The sequence below is a fragment of the Opisthorchis viverrini genome (genome assembly GCF_000715545.1).
Source record: "Opisthorchis viverrini unplaced genomic scaffold opera_v5_673, whole genome shotgun sequence".
Taxonomy (NCBI): Eukaryota; Metazoa; Platyhelminthes; class Trematoda; order Opisthorchiida; family Opisthorchiidae; genus Opisthorchis; species Opisthorchis viverrini.
In genome coordinates this window covers 10,895-21,946 of record NW_008752325.1, presented here as the reverse complement: position 1 = coordinate 21,946, position 11,052 = coordinate 10,895, and the positions used below count along the sequence as shown (strand labels likewise).

The window sequence follows — 11,052 nt, the reverse complement described above, 5'->3', positions numbered from 1 at the left end:
ACACCCAACAGCTTAATATTCGTTAAAACAGTGCGTTCAGAAAACCCATTCCTGAGCTGGTTGATTGGATCAAAGCTTAAAGTTCCACAATAAGACGCCGCATTGACAGTAGAGCTCAAACTCACCGAATTTGACAAATGTCTGGGGCAGTTCGAATTATGAGCGTCGTTGAAAAATACATCTTCTGAGGTCCCATTTAATTGCGTACTCAGATATAAAGCCCAAACCGTGGTATAAATCCATCTCTACATATACAAATAAATGAATGTGAACCTTTTTTCGATCAAAGTACGAAAGCTCTGGTAAACCATATCAAAAGGCATGATTAAACATAGACGTTTTATGGACTATTGAATTTCGAGTGACTCATCAGAAAACCTGATGTGTAAAGAGGCAACTGCGAGGAAACAGACCTACTTCGTCCAAGATAATTGTTCATTAGTCATTTCATAGCTGTAACCCAGTATACGGCTTCCATCAGGATAATCCTACCAGGATAGGGATAAATCCACAACGTTTCGTTTCATCTATTCTACCGGCACGGTTTCGTTTCTAGTACTCCTGAGCGGTGGAACCCAATGACTGATGATGCCTGTGCCCCCGCTAGTTTTCCAGTGACAGCAACGCTTATGCCCATTCGCGATAATGTGCCAAATGTTGTGAACGAAGCAATGCAGAGTGCGTCAAGATGTCTAAATAAAACCTGGTTTGGAATCGTTTAGCGTCAGTTGTCAGGATTCACTTTGAGGATTGCCGATTACGTGATACTCATCGGGGTCAAATACCGGGATGAAATTCTTCGAAGCGCGGAGCATGCGTCGAACCGGTGGGAATTTGGTAACCAAGACCATTAGGTATAATTGCAGGTGGGTGATGTTAAATCGGAAATAAACATGTGCTTCTAACGTCTTGTTCAACTTACCACAATGGCCTCTGTTTGAAATATATGGGAAATTTCACCTTATTCAGACAAACAAAATGTGAAATTTCAACTACAAATCCCTTAATAAACTAACAGAACTCAAAGGTCTGTGCACCGGTGCTTCTACTGAAGATTAAATTCGCATTTAAGTTCTGAATTCCGCAAAACGTTTCTGCGTCGGCTTATTGTGCGATCTCTGCATTACATACCAGCACTTCTTCAGCAGAATATTTGCGTGGGCTGCGTCTTATTGATTCCGGAAAAATAATTCGTGTGGGCGAATTCGACCGCGCACTGAAGACTGAATTCTTGAAAACCTCACCAGAAAAACACACCCACACACACGATGAAACCAAAATGTGTTTTATTTCGTTTGTTTGCAGCCTCACAAATTTCGAATCATCAAAAACGTTTCAAATAAAATATCTTACTCTGAAGTTGCGTTGCTATGTTTGGAAACTAAGGAAGAAATATAATTTTGGAGAAGTCGCACGTTACATGCGCAGTAAGTCACTGTGTTAATGTAACCCACAAGTCCGCCCCCCAATATTTTCACTCAGAAATTTATTTCATCCCTCCAGCGAACTCTGCTTCTCTAAGTGAAACTAATCTATGCTGAAAAGCCGAGAAGCACTGTACAGCTGTTTCATCCTTATTGGGAATCATCAGCAGTGCGTATATCACGAAACTGCGAAGAGTCTCGAACCCGCGACGTCCCGGCTAGTAGTTTGAACACTTAACCGTTCGGCCACGAGTGGCTGATCAGCAGTGTGATTAACTCGCACTTGGACAGGATATAGCGCCGCTCAACCTTCAATCATGGGATCCGCATCACGCGGTCACACGTGTTGACTGGCTCCTGGAGCAACGACTTCTCTTCGGAGTTTCGTGAGATGCGCACTGCTGATGAAACAGCTGTACAGTGCTTCTCGGCTACTCAGCATAGATTAGCTTCACTTACAGGACGAAATCCCCACAAAAACCCAAATCTCCTCAAACTACCAACTGCTTCTCCAAGTTGGCACAAATCTTTCGATAGCATTACATTCTCCAACAGGTCAGCACTACTTGAAGTCGAGAACGATGTGTTGGTGAGCACCTGTTCACTTCAGGTAGTAAACAGACTTTATTGAAAATCTTTAGAAAAAATGAACACTTCTGTGACACTCTGAAAACTTCAAACCGTTGAGTTTGTGTCAACAAGTACCTTGATTTCCATCCCCAGCCAATCGCGCGTACGCCGACTTCAAAATTTTCTACATGAATAGAGTAAACTGGTCGTTGACTTGTTAGCTGAGCTGGGTAATTTTAGTGCAAACGTTTCATCACCAGTGGGCACAACCACTTAACCGCCGCTACGCATCACTACGCTCCCCAATAGTGCTCTGATGATGTCACCTCGATTGGTGATGAAACGTTTGCAATCAAATTGCTCAGCTCAGGGAACAAGCCAACGACTATCTACGTTACCTGAGCTACCGATATTGTCCTCTATAGAAAATAGAGTGAACTACCTGCCGAAGTGTCTTGGAACATATTGGACCAGAAATATGTAGCCCTGCTACTCTGTCGCAAAAATTATATAGGTTATCCTTCACTTACATGTAGAGGGCTTTCTCACTGAATAAAGGACGCATAGATCTTAAATCAGTCAGCAAATTTTTCCAATCACTTTGGATTGTTTCACAATGTTCACGGTAATTTCTCATTAATTTTGAAGTAGATGCTATAGATGCTAAAAAATCTTGCATCCGATATGCCTATGCACGAATTAATCACGAGGTACTGTCTCCGCTTAATTGAGGGGGAAGGAGGTGAGCAGTTTGCCCTGAGTAGCAGACCAATATGGGATCCGGCTGACCACATCTTTTTCTGAACCTGTCCATTGCACAGCACGACAACAATGGTACCATATACGTCAATATGCGTACAATAAATTTGTCAGGATTACCAACAGAGGTAGCAGAGCGGATGCAGCATTCAGAGGTAGTCGGTGCACCTCGACCATAAACTTACACAGAGTTTGTATTCGAGTCTAAATTAAAAATGTACCAAATTTTCGATTTTGGAAGTCACTACACAACAAAATTACCGGAAGAATTACTCGAATCCATTGACCGAATATTATTTCCAGTGTTTACCTCAAACGCTATTCGGGACATCTGGTAGGCGATTCATGATTCAAAGATGATCCATTCTTTCTTGCTCATAGCCACACCAATGTCATTTGAACGGCCGTGTTCCTGTTTTGGCGTAATTATTCCGGTGAGTCCACACCAAATGGAAGCACCGGACTCGAGTTTCGCTCCCATTAGAGCTCACCGGTGTATCCAATGCGTATTCAACGGCCGTGCCGGGATTGGAACCCCGGCTATGAGAAAATTATCTATCCCGCAAAACCCTAAAATTGCAACCTAAAATCTGCCCAGTGGGTTTCAAGCGTGTGCCACGTTACCTGACTGGGAAGTCCTGACTGGCGGGTCAATCGTTCGTCACAACCAGGACAATTACTGGGTCTTCCTTCGGTGGGTCGGCCACGCCAATCACATTGCCCAAGTGTGAACAAGTTCGCCTGTTCAGACGTGATAATTCAGATGCGTACGACGTGCGTTGGTGGAGTAGTGGTTACACGCTTGCATGTCATGTCTGATGTCCGGAGTTCAAATCCCGGCACAGCCACTGGATGTGCGCTGCTGATGAGCTCTGGTAGGAGCAAAACTCGAGTCCAGTGCTTCCCTTTAGTGTGGGCTCACCGGAATAATTACACCAGAACAGGAACACGGCCGTTCAAACGAGAGTGGTGTAGCTATGAGCAAAAATACCTATCCCGCAAAACCCCAAAATTGCAACATCCCTTTGTAATATGAGAGATAATGTAAGCCATTCTTGTTAACGAAAATTAAAAGTGGCCAATTCAAGACGTGACCCGAAAGTATCGCACGCTTTTCGCTCTGAATCCACATCACCAATGTGAATTCGCGAGCACGTGAGTGAACCATCCACACCGATATTCAGAAAGCCTGGTGCAAGGCCGAATACGGAGGGAACTTTGAAAGTGTCATTTTCTCGGCGTTTGTCAAACCCTTGTGTTGTTCAGTGAAGGCGGCGAATCCTAGTATAGCCTCATACCTAGTTTATCAGAAAATGACTGCGAGAAAATCATTCGCTTTGGTTTAGGAATTGTTCACACGCCTGGAACACCGCAAACACCGTAACAGTGAAGTTTCATTTGGTGTGTATAACCACTAGATTAAAACTTTCGTCAAACTACTCATGATCCGGCGTGATTCCCAAGTGATGATCATCGGCGAAACAGTGCCTCACAACCGTGGAAACAGATAGGAGAATTGGACAGGAATGCGGAGACTTTGAATACAACACGATGTAATCTAAACGATCAATAATATGCCATTCACGCAAGCAGCCAGGGGTCATCCTGAGGGTGGCGCTATCACCAAACTTTTCAATAACCCTGTCTGCATCATAGATTTCAGCAGTGAACTACGGATAAGTTCCGGTCGATCGGTGCGTTTGGAAATGTGAACCATCCGCTCCAGGTGAAATTTCACATTTCACGGGAATTTTTAGTTCTGCGATCACGTTCCTTAGCCAGCTAGCTGGAAAGATCTAATGCTCAAGGTCTACTTCATTCCACTCTGCAGATGACAGATGATAATTCTGGCGCGCGGTATCTCAGCACACCTACCATATAAAACAATGCCTTTATCCGGCTGCATGTCCAGTAACGTCCATTTGTGTGGCTGGTTTCATTTTTCTCGGGAATCATCAGCATCGAGGAGTCACGGAAGGCGGGGCGGCTCCTACCCACGACATTTCAGGTTCTGGTTTAGNAAAATACCTATCCCGCAAAACCCCAAAATTGCAACATCCCTTTGTAATATGAGAGATAATGTAAGCCATTCTTGTTAACGAAAATTAAAAGTGGCCAATTCAAGACGTGACCCGAAAGTATCGCACGCTTTTCGCTCTGAATCCACATCACCAATGTGAATTCGCGAGCACGTGAGTGAACCATCCACACCGATATTCAGAAAGCCTGGTGCAAGGCCGAATACGGAGGGAACTTTGAAAGTGTCATTTTCTCGGCGTTTGTCAAACCCTTGTGTTGTTCAGTGAAGGCGGCGAATCCTAGTATAGCCTCATACCTAGTTTATCAGAAAATGACTGCGAGAAAATCATTCGCTTTGGTTTAGGAATTGTTCACACGCCTGGAACACCGCAAACACCGTAACAGTGAAGTTTCATTTGGTGTGTATAACCACTAGATTAAAACTTTCGTCAAACTACTCATGATCCGGCGTGATTCCCAAGTGATGATCATCGGCGAAACAGTGCCTCACAACCGTGGAAACAGATAGGAGAATTGGACAGGAATGCGGAGACTTTGAATACAACACGATGTAATCTAAACGATCAATAATATGCCATTCACGCAAGCAGCCAGGGGTCATCCTGAGGGTGGCGCTATCACCAAACTTTTCAATAACCCTGTCTGCATCATAGATTTCAGCAGTGAACTACGGATAAGTTCCGGTCGATCGGTGCGTTTGGAAATGTGAACCATCCGCTCCAGGTGAAATTTCACATTTCACGGGAATTTTTAGTTCTGCGATCACGTTCCTTAGCCAGCTGGAAAGAAAGATCTAATGCTCAAGGTCTACTTCATTCCACTCTGCAGATGACAGATGATAATTCTGGCGCGCGGTATCTCAGCACACCTACCATATAAAACAATGCCTTTATCCGGCTGCATGTCCAGTAACGTCCATTTGTGTGGCTGGTTTCATTTTTCTCGGGAATCATCAGCATCGAGCATGTCACGGAAGACGGGGCGGCTCCCACCCACGACATTTCAGGTTCTGGTTTAGATCACTAGCCAGCTGACCAGAGGCTGCCGGTTGGAAATGTGACTAAGTTGCAGTTGGAGAGTTTGGGCGGCGCCATATCCTCGCTGAATACCCATCAGCCCCACTGCCTGCCTAAAATTTACGACCGAAAAGGTGATCGCTCACAATAATAGCTGGAATGTTGAGGATTGAAAGCCTCTCATTAATCTTCAGCTACGAACCTCCAGTGATTCCGGCGATCTCCGTTTTCCGCATAGGAAATGTCCACTGACAGCACCAAGTCCCAATTGGACGTTGCAAAATCTCCACACTGTTCCCTCATCAGGTTGTTGGCTTGGGACTAGTGAAACGTCGCCCTGAGGAGTCATCACTGGTGTATCGACTTGGAGTGGATTCTGTGACCAGCAAGTATGCGGCGTCATGTCCCACCTGGCTGCAAGCAGATAGGCCACTTTACCTCTCATCCGTTAACGACCGTACGGTTAGGGGTACCATAGTTCACTGGAAAATTAATGGGCTTGCATTTTTAATGATTGCCAACAAGGAAAAAAACACCTGCGCGGTGCTTTCCTGATTATCAATTTCTATTGACTGGCTTCAACGCTCGGACGAATCTGTAAGGTGTGCCAGCATCAGAAAGGCAAGAAAACAGAATAGACGTTTTCACGAAACTTATCTATCACGAAGTTGAGGTGGGCTGGCCAAATATCTTCAGAACTATAACGAACATGGATGGGTCATTTGCGCACACAGTCAAACGTTTCCGTGAAATGCTGCCTAAAAACCAGTACGAAACTTATCTATCACGAAGTTGAGGTGGGCTGGCCAAATATCTTCAGAACTATAACGAACATGGATGGGTCATTTGCGCACACAGTCAAACGTTTCCGTGAAATGCTGCCTCCCGAAAAACCAGTAAAATTAAACGTATTTTATTCGACTTTATGGAGATATGAAAAGTTTCGTCGTTTGAGGCTGCTTTGGGAGAGAAAACATATACCACTCAGTCACTCTCTGAGACATGCGCATTATTCATGCTTTCCTCGTTTTAATGTTCCAAAATACTTGACAATCTGTGGCGGGCGCTTATTTCCATTCTCGAACTACCCTTCTCCGTGTGAGGAGTTGGTAAAACTAGGCTCGTGATGTTCGACCTTAAAACGCCAGGAATGAAGAGGTATTTGAACTTTGCATATTTGGAGCTGGCTACAGTTACTTACCTCCTGACTGTAACTGTTTAACCACAGCAAACATGTCCCCTGCAAGACAACACTGAAATATATACTACCTTCGGGCTGCCCCAAATTCACCATGCTGGGACAATTCCAGCAAACCCTGCCTTAATCAACTGTCTCCACAGAGATTGCCTTTATATTTGGTCACTTCGACTCGACGAGTGGTGTCCGGTTAAGCGCCCGTCTCACTGAGGACTCTGAGTTTCACTTTTGGAGGGAAGTTCCCCTTCATTTATTACTGTGTTTTCTGACAAGGGAGCCCATCAGCTGGCAGCATGCGATCCTGAAAAAGCAACCGATGGGTAACCACCCCAATGGTATGAAAAATTTTGAAATGACCGATGAACCCAAACAGAAAGTTTATTTTGTTTACACAGAATTTACATGTTGATGCAACTTAGTTGGTTAGAACAGACCCATCTTGTTCACTCATCCAAGGTAGTTTTTTCTTTAAACAGAGTAGTTGTATCCCGTTATATAATCAATTTGTATACCGTTATATAATCAATTTCAAATTCTGACAGTCCCGTTTTAGTGAATGATAATAACTCGTAGTCAGAACGGATTTCAGCCAGCGCACTCGGGGCATTTCAAGGGGTGTAAACGGTCTTTCTGGAAACTAGCATCTGATTGTTACCTGCGGGGGTGCTGGCTCAGCACAAATTTCCGGGCTAGAATGTTTGGGATTCGAGCCCGACTTCTGCCTCTTGAATTATCCTCTCTAGGCTTGAGCAGCCTGGCAGTATCCCCGTCCTCGTGCTTCCTCCGAGTGGCATGGCAGCTAGACAAGAATTGCACTCAATGGGAAACCAAAGGCAAGCAGGCTCCACAATACCCTACACTGATCCCGCTCGTTGTTGCTGAATTGTACTTTTTTTGGTTTCGAACAGAGAGTCGAAGATATCTCACTGACCATAGAAATCGTACTTTGCATCTATAAAATGTATTGCGTTTTCTTGAATTTGAGCAAAAAAAACGGTCTAATTGCCTGTTTTATTTGCGAAAACTGGGCGTTAAATGAAGGCGCAACATGAAGTTTACCAGAGTATTTCGCAGCCAAATTATTAGCCAACGTCTATTGGGCAGCGAAAACGGACGATATATCTTTTTTCAATCTATCTGGGTCGTTATGGAAACGTTAACTAGGACACTCATTGAGACCTCTGAAATTCATCAAGCTATGGATGCGAAACCAATGAAAGTTATATTTCAAAGGAATCTCACACAGCAATTTTGGTTAAGCTTTGAGTTCATCAAGCCATTGCTTGGCTCTTGGTAGAAAAAACCGGAAGAAATAAACAGTTACACGGCAAAGTAGAAAGAAACGAACCATCAGGTTGGAGCAGGGAAACTACCAGAAATAGAAGCCGCCGTCATTAACCAACCAGATTCAAGGAAGGAAGATCACAACGAAACAAACACCTGGAACGGACCAACTGCAAACAGACCTTAAGCACCCCGAAGTAGCCATCCAACAAACCAATGGAATAAGAGGCATACAGTCCACAACGCAGCAAAAATCACGGTCTGTCCTACAATAATGCAACACAAGACAGATATCAATCAACCAAACACATGACAAGATATTACACACTGTTCAAAAACTACATAAACGCAGTTAGGCCTGGAGGAAGCACCCACTCAGCTGCGCACTGACTGTCTCTTCGACCGGGGACGAAGCGTTTCCAAGCCAGTTACCAAGCTCGGCAAACAGATCAAATACCATCCGTGCGACTACCATAGACAGAGGCTTACAGAAAAAAACACTTCTCAGGGAGAAGTCGTAGATATATTGTTTGCTTTATCCCAACTAATTCCTGCTGAAAATCCTGCATGATAGGTTTGGTTCCTTACAAACGGTGGAAAATTATGAGAATAACATTGAAACAGAATCCGCCATATCGCGGTTTCATCCATTTGCTTCCACGACTCGAAGCATTCCCTTGAGTTATTTGGCCGGTCACCGTTGGTGAAAGCCATCTGTTGTTGACACTTGTGACGTATCGACAGTCTACTTGCTCCAGTGACTGTCGGATCCTAAAAAATAACGGAAACCTAACCGTTTGGTTTAACCAGGCTGAACTAAACATCTCTGCCGACACCAAAACCTAAATATCGGCATTCGACTGGAACACGATAGAGGTGTTACTGTAAAGTTAGTTGCTCGAAATCGATTCTGTCTATTCAAGTGAGATGACTCATATCGCGTTTGACTACATCGGATAGAGTTTCCCCAGTTCATATGTCCACAGATCGAAACCATCCCTTACTCTCGTGGAGCCGAATTGACAGACGCGTTCATGGAGGCTATTTGGACAGCGCATTACGGAGACACGAGTATGACCAAAGCAACAAACGGATCGTGAACGTACAATCCATATTATACTCTGTAGTCGCCCTGGTCGGATTGGTAATCATGCAATTACTACTCGGGATATGAGCGTGTTTGGAAAGAGGACCCGATGTCTCAAGGAAAGAAAGATCAACTGAGTCAAACAATTTCCAGCATTACAACAAGTGGCATGTTGTAAGAAAAATTTACCAAGATAGTCGAGAAATGGGTGACCCTCTAGTATTCGAAAAACAGGCGTCCAAGCGGTTTGGACATTTCTTCTAACCGTTTTGCTTATGCTGATGCTGAAAGGTAGTCGGGAAAGTAAATAACTCCTATGCACTCCGTTTCTGGTAACTAAAAACTCCCACGTGCCGTCTTGAACTTATCTGGACATTTATTGAACATTCCATAATATGCGTAATTAATTTCACCTTCCATCAGACGGGGCCGTAGCCCTCGGGCACCACCCCATAGACCACTCGCTTGCATCATCAGTAGCATGCACCGTTACGAGGGTACAAATCATGTGGAATAAAATGACGTGCGACACTGAAATGAAAGGTTGACCATATTGCTAAATATTGTAAGTACTCATTACCACAAAGGACATCTCGATATTTCAAACGCCTGTTTGCTGGTGAACAAAAGTCTTTTGAATATTGTTCACGTCCGTGCATGCTGTTGTTTTAATAAAATTTTCCCATTCATTTCTCCTGTGTCCTAGGGCAAACCTGAGCTCTCCTCTCTTTCTTAGCCATGTGGAAATCCGAAAGTTCTGTTGATCCTGGTAACCTCCAACAGAAACAATGACACACGCACTCGTTTTCTTAAACACCGATTGTCAGCTGCCCCTAACCATGGAGGTGCAACAGTCGAGTGTGGTCTTTTTTGGTATCGCTCCCTAGTGAGACCTTATTCGTCTGGAGCCCTCTACGGCGGTCGAAAATCTTAATTTGTTCTGTCCAAAAATAAAGACTATTTCCGCCAGTCTGATCAAACCGTTAGTATTATTTAACGATATATATAACTGGTGAATTTTGTCAGTAGTCTGTGGTTAGGTGAGGTTTTCTGCGTACACTGTGGAACCGTTTTCCCTTGTTTGTCCAGTGTTGTGTAGCAGTCCCCGAAGATCCAAGAAACTTCAAGCCTACTAGTAAAAGTCTTCAAGTTCAAGTCTTCACCAGGTGCCAAATGCGAAGAGGACCCCGAGAATATAGATTGCAGCAAGGACTAATTGAAGCACAATGTTGAGCGCTCAAGGCTCCCGGAGTGTGAAACGGGACGTTACCGTCTACCAACTATGCAGTTCCACGCACGCGTAGATCACCTTTCAACGGAAAATAAAATGCCTTCTCTAATTTGGTTACGCTAGATTGCACTCAAGATAAACACCGTTATCTAGACTTTTCTGGCAAAATTGGAGTGTGTCTGCATATATTTACTGATGAATTCTAAAAACCATTTTGGCGAGTTTCAAGCAACAAAACAAACAAACCCTCCGAAAGTCGTTGCCAAACTTTTTACCGAAACAAGGAAAGTCCAAATAATTGTTACTGAAACAGCATGAGTAGTAGTTTATTGATTATTGTTTTCAAATAGTGCACGATAATGCAACTCCTACTAACACTTATCGTTGAAGAAAGTTCGGCAAAGTCGGCACTTTCATATCGAGTTTGATGCTGCAGAATTGAG

At 44.0% G+C, this 11,052-nt stretch overlaps 2 protein-coding genes across 2 annotated transcripts in view; one reads left to right on the top strand and one right to left on the bottom strand.

The window, feature by feature from the left end:
- Positions 1-6,271, top strand: part of T265_15618 (hypothetical protein) — a gene marked incomplete at both ends in the record, with an annotated part of 95,957 nt that extends 89,686 nt beyond the window's left edge. Inside the window, one exon of the mRNA XM_009178774.1 lies at positions 6,116-6,271. Coding sequence (XP_009177038.1) covers positions 6,116-6,271 — 156 coding nt within the window. The remainder of the gene's footprint in view (positions 1-6,115) is intronic.
- The window catches only part of T265_15617 (hypothetical protein), a gene marked incomplete at both ends in the record, with an annotated part of 12,574 nt that extends 5,525 nt beyond the window's left edge, over positions 1-7,049 (bottom strand). The window contains one exon of the mRNA XM_009178773.1: positions 7,011-7,049. Coding sequence (XP_009177037.1) covers positions 7,011-7,044 — 34 coding nt within the window. The remainder of the gene's footprint in view (positions 1-7,010) is intronic.
- Between the last annotated feature and the right edge of the window lie 4,003 nt (positions 7,050-11,052).